The sequence below is a fragment of the Protomyctophum bolini genome (assembly GCF_963924005.1).
Source record: "Protomyctophum bolini genome assembly, chromosome: 5".
Taxonomy (NCBI): domain Eukaryota; kingdom Metazoa; phylum Chordata; class Actinopteri; order Myctophiformes; family Myctophidae; genus Protomyctophum; species Protomyctophum bolini.
In genome coordinates this window covers 27279628-27298514 of record NC_137866.1, presented here as the reverse complement: position 1 = coordinate 27298514, position 18887 = coordinate 27279628, and the positions used below count along the sequence as shown (strand labels likewise).

General features: G+C 43.5%; 1 protein-coding gene across 4 annotated transcripts in view; it reads right to left on the bottom strand.

Annotated features, from left to right (window-relative positions):
* Window positions 1-1460: 1460 nt before the first annotated feature.
* The window catches only part of prkar2aa (protein kinase, cAMP-dependent, regulatory, type II, alpha A), a 63667-nt gene continuing 46240 nt past the window's right edge, over window positions 1461-18887 (bottom strand). For 2 of the 4 annotated variants that reach the window (XM_080764300.1, XM_080764301.1), the window contains exons 3-11: window positions 18832-18867; window positions 12943-13079; window positions 9645-9751; window positions 7497-7638; window positions 6104-6205; window positions 5761-5835; window positions 5063-5128; window positions 4113-4251; window positions 1461-3168 (exon numbers count right to left, since the gene is read on the bottom strand). In XM_080764300.1, the coding sequence (XP_080620426.1) occupies window positions 3044-3168; window positions 4113-4251; window positions 5063-5128; window positions 5761-5835; window positions 6104-6205; window positions 7497-7638; window positions 9645-9751; window positions 12943-13079; window positions 18832-18867 (929 nt within the window). In that variant the 3' untranslated portion in view covers window positions 1461-3043. The remainder of the gene's footprint in view (window positions 3169-4112; window positions 4252-5062; window positions 5129-5760; window positions 5836-6103; window positions 6206-7496; window positions 7639-9644; window positions 9752-12942; window positions 13080-18831; window positions 18868-18887) is intronic. The other 2 variants (XR_013964099.1, XR_013964100.1) reach the window with 2 other exon arrangements.

The window sequence follows — 18887 nt, the reverse complement described above, 5'->3', positions numbered from 1 at the left end:
TGGCTGGATTGTCTATTCTACAGGTACACAATCATGCTTCCTTGAGGTAAAACCCAACTTATTTTAGTGACCCCATGAAACTCCCTTCAGAAACTGGGCAGCAGGGCAGTATTCCAACATAATGACCCCAAACACTCCAAGATGACCATTGCCTTGCTGAAGAAGCTGAGAGTAAAGGCGATGGACTGGCCAAGCATGTCTCCAGACATTAACCCTATTGAGCATCTCTGCATGGGGCATCCTCAAATGGAAGGTCTCTAACATCTACCAGCTCTGTGATGTCATCATGGAGGAGTGGGAGATGATTCCAGTGGCAACCTGATGGTGAACTCCATGCCCAGGAGGGTGAAGGTGAACTCCATGCCCAGGAGGGTGAAGGTGAACTCCATGCCCAGGAGGGTGAAGGTGAACTCCATGCCCAGGAGGGTGAAGGTGAACTCCATGCCCAGGAGGGTGAAGGTGAACTCCATGCCCAGGAGGGTGAAGGTGAACTCCATGCCCAGGAGGGTGAAGGTGAACTCCATGCCCAGGAGGGTGAAGGCAGTGCTGGAAAGTAAGGGTGGCCACACAAAATAGTTTTTTTATTTTATATTTTTTATGGAGGGACAGAAAGTAGGCCGACAGGAAATGGGGAGAAAGACGTGCAGGAAAGGCCGTCAAACCCGCGGCACACTGCGAGACTGGATTACCAGCCAAGGTGCCTGGACCACTGAGCCATGGCCCAGGCCGTCTTTTGTTATTTTGAGGGAAATACACCGATATCCAAGCTGTACACTGACTACTTTACATTGTATCAAAGTATAATTTCTTCAGTGTTGTCTCATGGATATAATGAAATATTTGCAGAAATGCGAGGGGTATACTCACTTTTGTGAGATACTGTATGTACAGTACACAGCGTTTATTGCCCACGGGTCCCAAGTGTGGGGAAGGGGTTGGGTTGGTTGAAAACACTGCAGGTGTTACTGCTGGCTGCCATAATATAGCCATTCAGTGAACCATTGAAGGTCACTGGTTCCTGATTTGTCCCTTGCGGACAAATAAACTCAGTATCTCTCCTTAGTCATGCATTTTTGACATGCAATGACTCAAGTTCCTTGAGCAGTTACATTGCTTAACTCAGAGTACGGTAGTAGCTTGTGATGATTGGTCAGATACCATGTCTTTGCAACGGCAGACAGACTAGTGCAAGCTTATTTCCCTCTCTGTACTTTATGCACTTCCAGGGAAAATTAAATAAAGGCTGGGAATGTGTCAAATATATACATACACAATGTACTACTGTATACTATTACAAGCTAGCTTTGTGTCACTAAAAAGACAGCATACATGCTTCAGAATATCAAACAAGACTTAACAAAATTTTTGCTTTATTCTTTTTTTTGTCATTTTTGTATCCAGGACAACTCATTCATGAATAATCAAGGAAAAATATGCACTAATGTTTATTTATTAATTGATTATTTTTTTTTATTCTGTTTTACATTTCGTCTGAGATGGATGGTGATTTATTTTTAAATATTTTTTATTTAATCAGAATCAGTCAAAGTAAACCCAGGAAAAAAAAGCTATAAATGAATATATAATAATGTTGGTAATAATACATTAATAATAATTAATACAATGATGTTGACAATGCATGTTGTTCTGTGACAGAATAACAATGGCCCAGAAACATAGGCTTCTTATTGGTTTTTTAACGTCTTCTGCGGTACTGCAATATTTACCAGCACGAACGCAACTCAACTCAATCAACGACAGTAGAAGAAACGGAGTGCGCTCACAAACGTCCGCACCTCCAACCTCCCAAAGAGAAGAAACAGAGTGCGCTCACAAACGTCCGCACCTCCAACCTCCCAAAGAGAAGAAACGGAGTGCGCTCACAAACGTCCGCACCTCCAACCTCCCAAAGAGGGAAAAACACTTTTTTTTTTCATTATTTATTTAAATAATATTTTATCAAAGCTTTTTTTTCTTGTTTATCTCATAAAATGTTTTCTAAAACCTCTCTCTCTCTCTCTCCCGTTTAAACTTTTCTTGCTTTCATTTTTTTTCCTTGTCCTTATTTTCCCCCACCAGGTGTCTCTTTTTGCAAATGCGGGTGCCTGTGTGTGTGTGTGTGTGTGTGTGTGTGTGTGTGTGTGTGTGTGTGTGTGTGTGTGTGTGTGTGTGTGTGTGTGTGTGTGTGTTGTTCCGTCCTTGGCTGAGGCTTGTTGGGTGTTATCTGCTTGTGTGACAGCAAAGCCTGCATGTGGTATTGCATGTTTGTGTGTTTTTGGTGTGTATGTTAGTCATTGCAGCAGGAACACAATGAAGAGTTGAAGCTGGCTCAAACAATGACAATTTGATCTATGTCGTCTATAGTGCTGTGTGTGTGTGTGTGTGTGTGTGTGTGTATGTGTGCGCATGTGTTTGTATGTTAGTTCATGTGCGTGAGTTTGACTAAAGTGACCATACTGTGTGTGTGTGTGTGTGTGTGTGTGCACGCGCATGTGTTTGTATGTTAGTTCATGTGCGTGAGTTTGACTAAAGTGACCATACCAATTACCAAAGCATGTGTTACTAATATGTGCGTCAGAGTGAGTCGACTAATAAATATGCTTGTGTGAGAATGTGTGTGTGTGTGTGTGTGTGTGCGCGCACACGGGTCCATGTAATGTAAATGACTACGATTTTGTCTATATGATAATGTAAATGAAAAATATCCATGTAAGCTTATCATCACTGCACCTCATCATCTGTATGTCCCCCCCTTATCTGTATGTATTGTGTGTGTGTGTGTGTGTGTGTGTGTGTGTGTGTGTGTGTGTGTGTGTGTGTGTGTGTGTGTGTGTGTGTGTGTGTGTGTGTGTGTGCCTATGCATTAACTTGGTCTGTGTAAAGCTTATTAAACAGATACAGGATCAGTGTGTATGATTAGCTTTTTAAGAAACGTACATTTGCCTGTATGCCCTTGAGTGTGTGTGTGTGTGTGTGTGTGTGTGTGTGTGTGTGTGCGTGTGCACATGTTTGTTTAGAAGGCACGGAGTGTTGTGTGGGTGGCTCAGTCTCTCAGGTCCATGCTGGAGCCAAACAGAGCCACCAGCTGCTCCTCGTAGTGAGCGATGTTCCTCTTCATGATCTCCTTACAGGAGCCCAGCAGACGCTCAAAGGCCTGCACATCTATGACTACAGAGAGAGAGAGAGAGAGTTAACATTAGAGGAGCCCTGCACATCTATGACTACAGAGAGAGAGTTAACATTACAGGCAGGGGAAGACACGTCTAGATCAGCGGTTTCCAACCCTCTTCATATCAAGGACCATTGTTTATTCTGCATTTCAGCAAGGGACCACCATCTGATGACATTTGACCTCCCAGAGACAAAACTAAAGACTATATAGTTATCGTTGGATACGATTTTGTTCACAAATTCCATGCTGTAGGATAGCGGTTCTCAACGTTTTTGGCCGGGGACCCCCTGAAATGCTTTGGCAATGTCTCGGGACCCCCGCCCCGCCCCCTCCCAACCCCCAATATAAATTGACTGCTACAATAACCTTAATAATAACAATACACCATAAATAAATACTGAAACCAGATATAATCATTAGGGAAGGTGTATGCATGTACTATGTGTACTATGTAAAATCTTCATTTCCATTTTCCAGCCATTCAGTTGCTGGATTTGTTTTTCGTTTTTATTTGAAAATAATTTGGGGACCCCCTGGCGACCCCCCAAGGGGTCGTGACCCACAGGTTGAGAACCCCTGCTGTAGGCTGTAGTAACATGAACCATCTTTTACGCTCAAGAGTTAAAGATCTATAAGGGTCCATTTGGTTACCAACTCTCCATCATTTAGCTGGGGACCACCTGGAACCCTCTCAAGGACCACTGGTGGTCCCCGGACCACTGGTTGAAAACCACTGGTCTAGATCAGCGGCTCACAAAGTGTGGTTCTTGTGTGGTGTTTGAGCACCACTGATATAGATGTACAACTAGGTCATTTATATAGACGGATCAATACACCACAAACACTTTTAAGTCACAGAACAATACATTTTGAAAGATTATTGTGTGTGTGTGTGTGTGTGTGTGTGTGTGTGTTTGTGTGTATGTATGTGTTTCCTTACCCAAACATTTGACTACGCCCACAGCGTAGACCGACGCTGCCCTGGGCTTGTTGGTGACCAGGGCCAGCTCACCAAAGTACTGACCCCTACTGCAACGAGTTATCTCCACCTCCACATTATCTGCATGGGCCGCCTTTGTCTGAAGACACAGGAGTGAAGAGAGCATGAGAGATGAGGACAGAAGAAGATTAAAGGGGAAGTGCGGAGGAGAAGGGAAAGGAAGGAAAGAAAGGAGAAAGAAGAAGACAAGAGGTGGAGGAGAAAGGAGGGGACAGAGGGAGGCAACCAGAGGAGACAGCAGATCAGGAAGGAGAGATGGAAAGATAACGTGGAGAGGAGAGACTAAACACAACAGTACAGGTTTTTTCATGTAATGCTTGTGGAAAACGGTCAACAGTCTGGGGAAAGTGTTTTTTTTTTTTTTTAATCTGGGGGTTGGGGCCTGTTTATTAAGACAAAGCGTTCTCTCCACAGCAATGTCACCTTCTTTTTTCTCCCTGGTGGACATGGATTCACCTTGGGGATTTTACCACAGAAACACATTTTGTTTACTGTACTGTGTGTGTGTGTGTGTGTGTGTGTGTGTGTGTGTGTGTATATATATTAAATATTAATTTATTTTGTTATAAAATTCTGATAATGGGGTGGCAGAGGCTCAGATGGTAGAGAGACTGCTTTGGGAATCGGAAGGTTCCCGATTTCCTCCCCCTGGATTAGTGTCGAAGTGTTCTTGAGCAAGACACTGAACCTCTACCTGCTCCTGATGAGCAGGTTGGTGCCTTGTATCGTTTCTTTCGATATCTATGTGTGAAGTGAGTGTGAAGCGGTGAATGGAATACACGTTGTAAAGCACTTTGGATAAAGGAGCTGTGTGTGTGTGTGTGTGTGCGCGCGTGCAAGCGATGACTGAGTGAAGAAAGGATTAATAAGGAGGACGGTGGTGAACTTACTTTACTCTTCATCATGATTTTCACCTCTCCAGACTCTACGATGTAGAAGCAGTCAGCTTTGTCCCCCTGTGGAAAAACAGCAAACACATGTACACTCAGCACAACAAGCTGTTTAAATGTGTTTGCACTGAAACTAAACCAGAAATTCTAAGTCATGAACAGAATAGTAAAAAAATGAAATGGGGTGTTGAGAGAGCAGCAGTGGAGCAGCGCAGCAAGGTAGAAGCAATAAGCAATAATAATAAATATTGCCATATTTGGTACCCGCTTTATAATAAGGAAATTTATGCAAAAGAAATTGCAAAAGGAGTAAGGTTTTTTTTATGATCCTTAGGGTCATCCAAATGACATTAAAATTTGAGCATTATATAAATGTTGGATCATGGTAAATTCAGAGGTTGAAAGCACTTATGCTTTAAAATGCTTTTAAAAGTGCCATAGCCGTAAAGCAGAGCTTACCGTAACTCTGTTTTGCTTGCCATAGCCATAAAGGCGAGTTTTGTTTAATCCGCGATTGATTATCATCACGTTAGCATGTTGTAGCATTTCTTGCTAGCTCCACGTAAAAACGGCCAAAAATCACACGTGCACGGGTGTGCACGTGTGATAACTGAACAAACAAGTACTATCAGAATATAGAGCTATTTAACACTTATTTTAACCAAAGAAAATAATTTACCCTACTTTAAAGTAATTACCTGCATTATGATGCGTTCTCCATCTGCGAATGGCCTCATGTCTATTACATCCACGATCTTCATCCTCTCTGATAACTGCACACACACACACACACACACACACACACACACACACACACACACACACACACACACACACACACACACACACACACACACACACACACACACACACACACACACACACACACACACACACACACACACACAGATTATGAAGAGTGAAACAGAATATAAAATAAATACATAAAAGGAGGAAGAGAGAAGACACATGGAAGGAAAGAAAGAAGTCTCGTTGCCTAGAGACCACAAATGTAAATGATCCTCCCTCTCTCCTCCTCACCTCCAGTGATTTGAGTAGTGGTACAGACTCGATGAAGCATTCGTACATCTTCCTCTTCTTGGCATTGTTCTTCACAATGAGTCTACGGAACGTTGAGCGGTCCTGGAGTAAACAGAAGCATGGACACACGCATCCACACATACGCGCACACACACAAGAGTTAGTGTCGAAGTTAGGGGTTCAGAGTCTAATGGCTCCCGCTGTGCAGGTTGTTGCCTTGCATGGTTTCCTACACCATCGGTGTATGAATGGGTGAATGTAATGCACAATATGCACCATAAAACCTGACGTCACTCGCTCATCCCCTGGTTCACGAAAGTTTTTCTCTATGCAGAATAACATTGGGTCATCTTAAAATCGTCTCATATAAGAATTGTGATATTGTCGGGAGGTGTCTCTATCGTTTACGTTTACGTCATTCAGTCAGTGTTCATTTCGTCGACTAAAACTAAGACGGATGTTCGTCGACTACCTTTTTTTCACTGACGAAAACTAAATGTAAACTAAATGAAAACTAAGCTAACTAAACTGGGTTATGGTTATGCGGTTATAGTTAGGTTAGGGTTTGAGGTAGGTTGTCGTTTGTCATTACTTCATCAAGGCCTTCCAAAATACATTTTAGTCGACTAAATCACCTGTAGATTTAGTTGACTAAAATCTTATGATATTTAGTCGACTAAAACTAGACTAACACTAAAACATTCCGGGTGACTAAAATTAGACTAAAACTAAATGAAAACTAGACTATGACTAAAACAAAAATAGAAAAATTATGCCAAAAACAACACTGCAGTCATATTTTTGATACAGTCTGTTTCTAGCAAAAAATTAACTAATTCGGCAGCAGTAAGTACAACAGCAGTGACAACACAGAAATGTGTGTGGGGAGGAATTAATTGGTATAACGATTAGTGTCTTAAAATAAGGAAGTGAGTTCAAACAATGAATATTCCAGTGTGTTGTATAGCATTATATTCTTATTGTTTGTTTATTGAATCCAACTGAAGCGAACAAAGTTGTAACAGTGGGTATTCTTTTGCAAAAGAAAGACATGAAAAAATGCCTAAAATGTATTGTATGTACAATTGATGCTGCACTTCACCACTATGACCACAGGGTGGCAACATTATAAAACAAGTGTGGTCAAAAGATGAACTTCATTCATGGAGAGGAAAGAGTCCATTCTTAAAATGGATAACCACCTGTTCAAAAATAAATGGGCTTTCTGCCACTAAAACACTGAAGACAGTGAAACACAAAGAAAATAGAACACTTTTTGTGTGTGCGCGTGCGTGTGCTTGTGCACGGACACGTTTGCAATTAGAGTAAAAGCAGTCGGAGATAGAAACAGAGTTAGAAAATGGTTAAGTGAATAAGACTTTAAGACCCTCACCAGTCCCCATAGCGCCCCCTCATTGGTGGCGACAATGGTCGCAGCGCGTGGTGTGTTGTACATGAGCGCCAGCTCACCAAAACTGCCTTTGTTGTCATACTGTCCCACACATACTCCTTTAACCAATATGTCAAACACTCCCCTGCAGAGAGAGAGAGAGAGAGAGAGAGAGAGAGAGAGAGAGAGAGAAAGGTAGAAGAGTATTAGAGGGAGAGATGGAGGGAGAGGCGTGGGTATGGAGAGAGAAAAAAAGGGAAGAGAAATGATAACATTAAGGGGGAAAACAATACAGAAAGAACAGGGGCGGGTGCGAGGACAAAAAACAAAAAAAACAGCCGAGTTGAACAATTAGGAGACATAAGAGAGAGGATGGGAGAGAGAGAGAGAGAGCAGAATAAGACACAGCACATTACATTCAGGAACAGACCTCCAGCCAAAAGAAGTGGAGTGTGATTTATTTCCCACCAGCCCCCCTGACAAGATTAAAGGTCATCAGTGGTGGGCGTCGGCCTATCGACTTGTTAAATAACTGGCCAATCACAGTTTATCTCTAGCCTAAGGACAGGACTTGTCAGCAGAGAGAATGACTGTGTGGGTGCGTGCGTGTGCTTGCACGCATACGTGTGTGTGTGTGTGTGTGTGTGTGTGTGTGTGTGTGCGCGCAATTTCCTCTTTCAACTAGGCCCTCACTAAGCCCCTTGGCAGGGTCCATGATGAGTCTTTGTAACATCCTGGTCGAACTTAAAAAATGCATTTTCCTAAAGGTCCGTATCGATAGCCCTCGCTGCCAAAGGCCACAAATCAATATGTATATCAACCTAAAACTAAAGGATTAAAGGCAGCTTTAATAGTCTTAACTCTTTAACTTTAACTTTTTTTCCCCAGGTACGTATATACGGACGTCGACGCTAGGTGGCATCATATCGCATGTCTGTATATTTACGGACGTCGACGCTAGGTGGCGTCATATCACATGTCCGTATATTTACGGACGTCGACGCTAGGTGGCGTCATATCGCATGTCCGTATATTTACGGACGTCGACGCTAGGTGGCGTCATATCACATGTCCGTATATTTACGGACGTCGACGCTAGGTGGCGTCATATCGCATGTCCGTATATTTACGGACGTCGACGTCTAGGTGGCGTCATATCCCAGGTCTGTATATTTACAGACGTTGACATCTTTGTGGCGTCATATCCCAGGTCCGTATATATACATACCCTAACGTATACTCCAATGTGTAGTGAGTGTGTGTAGGAAGTGTGTGTAACAAGTGTGTGTGTGTGTGTGTGTGTGTGTGTGTGTGTGTGTGTGTGTTTGTGTGTGTGGGGGGGGGGGCACTGAGGTTTATGCTAACAGCTAGCCGCAATTATAGACTTAAAATATGGGATACATGATCATAATATAATTAGTCACAATTAAATTGTGCATCACCCAAATGAATACTCTGCTCAAGTCAGTGTCTGCCAACAACAAACAGTGTGTTCCACAGTGGAGTAGAGATATCCTGGCATGGCATAGATAGAACCAGGCAGGCATGCTCTCGTTAAAGGTCAGCGTATGCCTGGTAGTGTGTGTGTAGCCGACAAGCTGTGTTGTTCTGGCTGTGTGCAGATGAAAAGTGACAAGGACAGGACTGCTTTGGTAGGGGGGGACGAAATAAAATTAGGCAACTGAAATAAATTAGATATTGGATGATAACCAACGATCAGCTAGTGAAGGATTTTGACTGGTAAGTTACAGTAAGATAACTAAGGCTGGTAAATGTTGGTGTCTGGTCAGGATGAGATAATTCCCCACCCAGTCTATTTGGCGGAGGATTAGGCTAGCCTCTGAGGGCACCCGGCCAGGTCACTTCTCTCCCCCGTGCAGTCGTTGATGCAACACCAATATTTTACTTACTCAATAGAGCATGCTTGCATATTAATTTTCTTTCTGTAAACTTATTTTGTCTTTTACAACTTTTAGTTGTAACAAAGATGGATTTGGCGAAATTGCTCATTGGCTTATCGTATTAAAAAATACTTTTTTTAAAATTATTATTATTATTGGCATCGGCCAATCGGCATAATCAATGCCAAAAACACAATTGAATTATTATCTTGACAAATACGTTTATAAACGTACAGACAGACAGACAAACCTCTCTATGACGTAGAAGTTGTCTCCATCGTCTCCCTGGTCAATAACATGATCCGGGGGCTGAACCCGGTGCTCAAACATGGCATCCAACACCTCTGAGAACTGCTCCTAGAGAGAGAGAGAGAGAGAGAGAGAGGGGCTCAAACATGGCATCAAACACCTCTGAGAACTGCTCCTAGAGAGAGAGAGAGAGAGAGAGAGAGAGGGGCTCAAACATGGCATCAAACACCTCTGAGAACTGCTCCTAGAGAGAGAGAGAGAGAGAGAGAGAAAGGGGCTCAAACATGGCATCAAACACCTCTGAGAACTGCTCCTAGAGAGAGAGAGAGAGAGAGAGAGAGAGAGAGGCTCAAACATGGCATCCAACACCTCTGAGAACTGCTCCTAGAGAGACTGAGACACACTTTCTAATTCATTGTAATAAATATAATAATATAAGAACCACATATTTTAATAAATTTGAGTTGTTGATCCCAAAGTTTAAAGAGTTGCATGACAGTGATAAACAACTCATTCTGTTGGGAGAGGGACCTGCAGCACATCTGGCTGCACAGTATGTGACTGCATGTCACAAAATGAGGGACACTTAGAAAAATATACACAATGACTATTATCTTGACACGAACCATCTCGACACACCACGGACACATTTAATACTGTACATTTTGACAGTATTTTCATATTGTATTGTGAAAATTAATGTTCTATTTGCTTGTTTTCTGTTATATTTTGTATTTATTTTATTTTGTTCGGTTCTTTTGTTGAACTTCATGCTTTGGCAATACTGTAGCTACTACATTCATGCCAATAAAGCTAACTGAATTGAATTGAATTGAATTGAGAGAGAGAGAGAGAGAGAGAGAGAGAGAGAGAGAGAGAGAGAGAGAGAGAGAGAGAGAGAGGGGCTCAAACATGGCATCCAACACCTCTGAGAAGAGAGAGAGAGAGAACGTTCAACACATCATGTAGGACCTCAGAATGCTGCCCCTGGGTATAGATAAGTAGGCGTTGTTCAACCAGTGAAAAGTGTGTGTATATGCATGTATTTGTGCAGGTTTAGAGAGTGTGTGTGTGTGTGTGTGTGTGTGTGTGTGTGCGCGCACGTGTGTGCGCAATGTGCATAGGTAGGTAGCATTCAGCTGCTAGATGTTGCACTATACCTCTGCCCTGCAGCTCATACGTACAGTATGTAAGTCGACGCACACGCCCCTCTCAAGTGGTTGCTAGTTCACCGCACAACCAGCATTTCATGGTCGAGTGGAGTCAGTGTGACCATTTAGACAGAATCTCAGTCCTGTCGAGTGTTTCTTTTTTTGGGCCAGGGGGAGGTAGTTTAGAGACCAGGATTACTGCATGTTTTTTGTGAGGGTCACCTAATCCTGTCAAGTGTTGAAGCTGCATAAAGAGCAGTGGGTTCCCAAGCCTTTTAGCCTGTGACCTAAAACACAATTTAGACATTCTCACTGGACCAAACTAGTGAAAATAGCCGAACGACAAGCTAGGCTATTTTCACAACCTGTTATGTAATTTATGGAATTTCTTTGATTTTTCATTTATTTCTTCATGAAGTTAAAAAAATAAATAAATCATTGAATTTTGGTTTAATTTAGCAAACAAAACATAAGGAGACCCACAAAATGGTTCCCGTCTCAACCCAGTGTTGGGAAACCACTGCTACATTCTGCTGAGGATCCGGTACCACCACTGGTTCTGCTAAGGATCCGGTACCACCACTGGTTCTGCTGAGGATCCGGTACCACCACTGGTTCTGCTAAGGATCCGGTACCACCACTGGTTCTGCTGAGGATCCGGTACCACCACTGGTTCATTCTGCTGAGGATCCGGTACCACCACTGGTTCTGCTAAGGATCCGGTACCACCACTGGTTCTGCTGAGGATCCGGTACCACCACTGGTTCTGCTGAGGATCCGGTACCACCACTGGTTCTGCTAAGGATCCGGTACCACCACTGGTTCATTCTGCTGAGGATCCGGTACCACCACTGGTTCTGCTAAGGATCCGGTACCACCACTGGTTCTGCTAAGGATCCTGTACCACCACTGGTTCTGCTAAGGATCCGGTACCACCACTGGTTCTGCTGAGGATCCGGTACCACCACTGGTTCTGCTGAGGATCCTGTACCACCACTGGTTCATTCTGCTGAGGATCCTGTACCACCACTGGTTCATTCTGCTGAGGATCCGGTACCACCACTGGTTCTGCTGAGGATCCTGTACCACCACTGGTTCATTCTGCTGAGGATCCTGTACCACCACTGGTTCTGCTAAGGATCCTGTACCACCACTGGTTCATTCTGCTGAGGATCCTGTACCACCACTGGTTCATTCTGCTGAGGATCCTGTACCACCACTGGTTCATTCTGCTGAGGATCCTGTACCACCACTGGTTCATTCTGCTGAGGATCCTGTACCACCACTGGTTCATTCTGCTGAGGATCCTGTACCACCACTGGTTCATTCTGCTGAGGATCCTGTACCACCACTGGTTCTGCTGAGGATCCTGTACCACCACTGGTTCCCAAACTGACTCGTCTCAAGGAACTCCAAATTGACTCATTAGCCCTGGGATCCCCCATTTGAAGGGATCTGCCAGGGACCCCAATAAGAGAAACCTTTTAATGCTCTGATTGGGATTCTCAACCCGTCTAATTTTAAGGACTCCCCCAGTTTGACATGCATTAGCCAATAAATGGCAATATAATCTCTGGGACCCACAATTTATATTGTAAAATCAATGTTAATTTAACTCAGAGTGTACAAATGGAACCAAGTTGGTTCCATTTATACACTCTCAGAGTTACAGACCCATAAGGGTCCATTTGGTTTCAAACTATCATTTAGCTGGGGACCCCCTGGAACTGCCTCAAGGACCCCTGGGGGTCCCCGGACCCCACTTTAGGAACCACTGCTGTACCACTTGGTGCTACCAGCGCTGTTATGCTATTGGCTCACAGGGCGTGGGAACCAGACATCAACAGTTCGAGATAAAACATTCCTTTTGGACCCGGCAACATTTTGTTTATGATTAATTCACAATCATAATAGTTGTATTGGAGACCGATTCCAAACCTGTCGAAAAAGCTCTGTGGCCTTGGTATTTTATATTATTATATTATTTGATTTCTCTACATTTGGATTAATGCTACCTTTAAACAGCAGGATGTGTGTTACTTGATCTAGTGTTTAACTGGAGTGTGTGTGTGTGTGTGTGTGTGTGTGTGTGTGTGTGTGTGTGTGTGTGTGTGTGTGTGTGTGTGTGTGTGTGCGCGTGTGTGCTACCTGGTCTAGTGTGTTGAACAGTAGGATGTCTTTGCAGGCCTCCTGCAGTCGACAGCGCTGTTCATCTGTTTTGGGGTGAACCACTCTGGGCTCAGTGTCTTCATCCTCGTCGTCTGGATTGAATGCCTCCGCACACACTGCACACACACACACACACACACACACACACACACACACACACACACACACACAAGACTGGATGTTACACACACTATTCACAACACACAAAATAGATCAGTGTCACACACACAGGCTGTTACACACAATCGACTGACTGTTAAAACACTATTCACAACAGACAAAATAGATTGGCTGTCAGTCACACACACACACACACACACACACAGCTCCAACTGCCATGATAGCGTTCATTGCCAGATCTGTGCACGTCAGCGCAGCAGTACACCTGCTCAGAGTGATCTGTTCACTGTCTCCGTGTGACTGAGTGCTCTGTGCTGCCGAGCCGTGTTAAGTGCTAACACAACACAGTGACTGAACGACTCAAAATGAGGAATGCTGTAGTCTGTTTATTCACGTAGCTTCATGTATCCCTCAGGAAGTACTAAACGTAAATAGAAACCTGGTGTGTGTGTGCGTGAGAAATGAATACTGTTAACTGTTAAACTAATATAATAAACCTTGAACCAGAAAGCCTACGGTATTAGGCATGAACTGTGCTAACGGCCCCTAGTTTGTATGATTGTTTGAGAAAACACAATAAAGTCGTACCTTTCTTTCTATCTCTCTCACACACACACACACACACACACACACACACACACACACACACAGCAGAGTATAACTATAACTGACACAGCAACAGAAAAAAAAGAGAAGCAGAGTTTGGGGAATGTTATGCAACACAACAGTGAGGGGAGGACATTACTGCCTAAGGACAGCAGAGGCGATGTGTTATCTTCAGCTGTAGCAGAACAGAATGGCGTGTGTGTGTGTGTGTGTTCCGTTGTCATAGAGATGAAGACGTTGCTGATAATGACTTGTACTTTTGGACGGTTGTGACTTGGTTGGCTGGAATCAGGGTTGTTGTGGTCTGACATGTGGCGGTCATAAATGGTTATCGTTGACCAAACTAGTTCAGGAGGGGAGTGGGTGACCCAACTAGTTCACTAGAAGGAGGGTGGGTGACCGAACTAGTTCACTAGTAGGAGGGTGGGTGACCGAACTAGTTCACTAGAAGGATGGTGGGTGACCCAACTAGTTCAGGAGGAGGGTGGGTGACCCAACTAGTTCAGGAGGAGGGGGGGTGACACAACTAGTTCAGGAGGAGGGGGGGTGACACAACTAGTTCACTAGAAGGAATGGTAAAATGGGGCATTTATATAGCACCTTTATCCAAGGTGCTTTACATAGATTGTGCATTACATTCACCCATTCACACACACATTCATACACCGATGGCAGCGGAAACCATGCAAGGCACCAACCAGCACATCAGGAGCAATTAGGGATTCAGTGTCTTGCTCAAGGACACTTCGACACTAACTCTGGGGGAGCCCGGGTCCGAATTGGCAACCTTGCGGTTCCCATCCAGCCACTCTACTCCTGAGCCACCGCCGCCCAGCACACTGTGACTTTCTCTAAAACACGTCCAATGTCGTCTTTAGCAGAGATAGGGCTGTATTTTGCGTGTCTTAAGTACCAGGTCTTATTCCCTAACTTGAGTAAACTAAAGACCTGGAGGCGTGGTCAATGCTCTTTGGCCACTCAGAATAGCCAAATGGCATTGATCACGCCTCCAGGTCTTTAGTTTACTCAAGTTAGGGAATAAAACCTGGTACTTAACCCATTCTGACCGGGCACCCATTTTGGTGTTAGCATCATGTTATGCTTTACCTATTGAAAAATAGCAGATCTACAAGCTCGTAGCGCGCCACCGAGTGGCGCGCTACGAGCTTGTAGGTCTGCTATTTTTTGAAAAATCGAAGAACGACTTGACATTTTTAGAATCTGATCTCAGGTCAGAATGGGTTCATCAGACCAGTGTGTGTCCAGGTGGAAACCTCGTATGAATCTGATCTCAGGTCAGAATGGGTTAAGACACGCAAAATACAGCCCATAGAGTTAAAGGACCTGTTGTCACGGAAACGGTCGATGGTGTGACGTTAGGCCACGACGTCACATCACCCTATAAAGTATGGCGCACAGAAGCACTGAACAATAATACTACAGGTACATATCTCATACTACATATCTCATATTGCGAGTAAGTATTTGGAATCATGTATCAAGGAGGTACCTAGATATCACTGGGCTCAAGCTCCCTCCCCCCAGCGCCTAAGGCAAGATACAAATCCCCTAAACCACAAAGGCCACAAGGACTTTCCAACACATCCCACTCACTGACAACCCCCTGCAAGTATAGGAGATCTCAGTTACAGGACCACTTCACCACTTTTCAACCTCTATCTTCATATAATTGGTCCTTACTAATGTTCATGATAATTTCCTACACAGTCTGTGTCTCATAGGATGGCTGTGGGCAGTTCAGAAACCCGTCCACATCATCATTAGGCAGATTTGTTTTTTAAAACTGGTTTGCTGCAAGGAGTTACAAGTTTTTCAAACAGATTGTAGAATGGGTACAGTTCAACGAAAGTACAGGTCAATACAAAAAGAAACTACTACTGCTACGAGGAAAAAAACTGAATACAATGTCACCTGGCATTTCCTGGTTTTACACAGACAAGATGCCATTTGCAATTTTCTAAAGTGTCAAGCCGTGGCTAGTAGTAGGCAGTACATCCAATGAGCCAGATGAACACCCATTTGGCTAGTGTCGGTCCATAGCTTTATGTAGTTGTCGTCGACTCGTCGGTGACCGATTTGAAAAATCACACCCGTGTTTACTGAGTGGTGCAAATCCCCCCCCCCCCCCTCCTATCTCTCTCTCTCTCTCTCATTAGCAGGCAACAGTGCAGCACTATCTCTCTCTCTCTCTGTGTTTCTGGCACAACAGCGCCACTTTTGGTACCCATTGGTACTGGTGCTCATAGTCATACACATGAACACACACACACAGATGAACACAAACACGGTTGACACGGACATTGCTGTTCCTTGGAGTGGTTGCACCACTCAAAAATGGAGACGAGGTTCTTGGCCTGCTGGCAGGCAGCGTGCACTTAGCAGCCACACAGACAGAAGGACACAGGTGTGTAAATGCATTAATCTCCTGCCTGAGATTAACTCTGCTAACCCCATAGAGGAGCATAGTCACCATGGGTTGGCTGTAATCTCCACATAATATAACCCATTAACCCAAATCCTAGAAAGCACTCACGCATTTGGTCCAACTTCTAGGCCCTGAAGGTCAGCTCAAACTTTTGAAGAACCACAAGACAAACTTTGTTTCAGTTTGTGGCTGCCAGAAATAATTATTACATTTCTTTACTTTGGTTCTGTGTGTTTAATATATAATTATGTATGTATGTTCATCATCCATGTCCATTTGGATTAAGTTATTAGAAGTATTATTTTGTAATGGAAACTATTGCCTGGACTCTTTATATGGTGTGCTTTCATTAAGAATAAAGCAGCATGCTGCCGCTGAACCGAGTCCAATCTGGGTGAAAGTCACATTGGAAAATTAATATAACGGCGCGGTGAGCCCGGCCCGGACAGAACACGGCCCGGCCCGACTGGCTTTTAGCTTTAATGCATTCTATGGTTCACAGACATGCCAGTCTGACAGACAGACAGCAGTCACGAGGGCTAATTAGCCCTATTAAAAAAAATAGAAGTCCACATTATGGCATCAGCGTGTGCAATACGGCCAGTCATAGTTTTAAGCCAGCTCACCTTAATTCATTATAGTCTGTAGGCTACTACATTGATCTCATCATGAGATCAATCAAGTTTGGTGCCAAGTGTCCCGAGAATCATTTTAATATGACGATATTATGAAATGAACCTGCACTTACATATGACAAAGAGGATATAGGCTACCTGCACCGTATATGTGTCCATTCACCACATGGCATTCAGACAGATGACAGTGAGATATTAATCTAAAAGAGGGACTTCCCCACATGAATCAATTGGAGTGTGCAATTGTCGTGTGGTGAACAGTACAAATTAACTTTCTCATTATGTGAAAGTAACTGTAACATCAGTTAACTTATTAACGTTCTGACATTTAACAAGGAGTGAAGCAATGCGTGCCAAGTTATCAAGTTTCGTTTATACATATAACTCGTGCTGTTTGCTTGAAGATCTGTCCGTGAGGAGACCCGCCTGTCAAAATTAACTGCTCTACAAGCTCATCGCTGTTCACTGTTGTATAACTTGATCTGTGCAGGCTATGATGACGCATTTCGATATTTCCTGTTGCCTTATATGGTGTGAAATGGGCGTGGATGTCCCATCAAACCAGGCGACACCAGGCGAATCGCTTGGGAAAAATGCGGAAAGGGTACACTCGGCGATGTCCACAAATGAAGTGATTACACCAGCTTCCCTGAATAACACCGTCACGGGAGCTAATCGTAGGTTGAGAGGACGGATTAATACGATATCATTACCACTGTTACGTATTTCTCCTTTGTGAATGAGGACATATATGCGGCCAGCAAGGTGTGTTTGTTTGCATTTGGTTTTTGTTTAGAATTTGTTTATTTGTACAATGTTTGTTATGGTTTGACATTATACGAGCATGTGTTTGTTCATGCTTTATTTATGAGCCGTAAGAGTGCTTGAAATAAACCTCAAGTAAGCAGAACCACTGCAATGATTATGACTACTGGAACCATCAGTAATCAGAACCACTTCACTGTTTATGACTACTGGAACCATCAGTAATCAGAACCACTTCACTGTTTATGACTACTGGAACCATCAGTAAGCAGAACCACTGCACTGATTATGACTACTGGAACCATCAGTAATCACAACCACTGCACTGTTTATGACTACTGGAACTGCAGGGAGTGACACGGTTGATCTACAAGGCCAGAAATAGGGAATATCAACTGCTACTCATCCCCCCCCTCCCCAACCCCACATAATTTCACCCATTTAGGACTGAGACAGATTTTCTTTTTAATTCTTCTGAATCCTAAAAGTTTTCTGAAAATCCTATGTTTCTGTGTCAGTGGTGGTCAACCTTTTTCATGTCAAGGACCCCAGAATGATCTGTATTTGGCCACGGGTTGGACCCCCATCTGAAAATATGTAGTTCCAGGGACCTACCAGAAGCAAAGATTTGAGTTAAAAATGTCTGCTCTGAAAGAATATATATATATTCATAGATTTGCGCCACATTTTCAAGATTTTTTCAAAAAAGCTTGTAGATCTGCTATTTTTCAATAGCTAAAGTATAATGTATGCACCTAACAGCCTGCCATATTTAACCTTATGAATAAAGTAATGTCGATTGTGATTTAGCAAATTATATTTGAAAAAAACGAATAAAAGTAGAAGATAAACCTAATCAGTGGAAATAAAACTGAACGGATAATTACAGAAAACACACTTTTTCAGGGCCTGCAGGTTATTACAAACCTACGTAGACATGTGTGTGCGTGCACGTGTTGTTGGCAGAGATTAGCATCACCATGCCCCACCCAGACTGTGTGACGGACCATGACATGTAATTACTGGTATGTAAACACCGGGCCAGTAATACAGGCTTGTGTGTGTGTGCGTGTGCATATGCGTGTGTGTGTGTATGTGTGTGTGGGAAAACAGCAGCCAAGGTCACACATGAATGCACACAATCAGAAGAACTGAGATTCACACAGGAGAGCAAATCAAACACCACATCTTACAGAAACACAAGAGGCAAGAATGTGTGAGCACACACACACACACACACACACACACACACACACACACACACACACTGTACCTAACAACCACACACTCGCTTACCTGAAACTCTCCTGTTGAATCTGCTGGGGGGTGGAGCTGTAAAGGGAGAGAGAGAG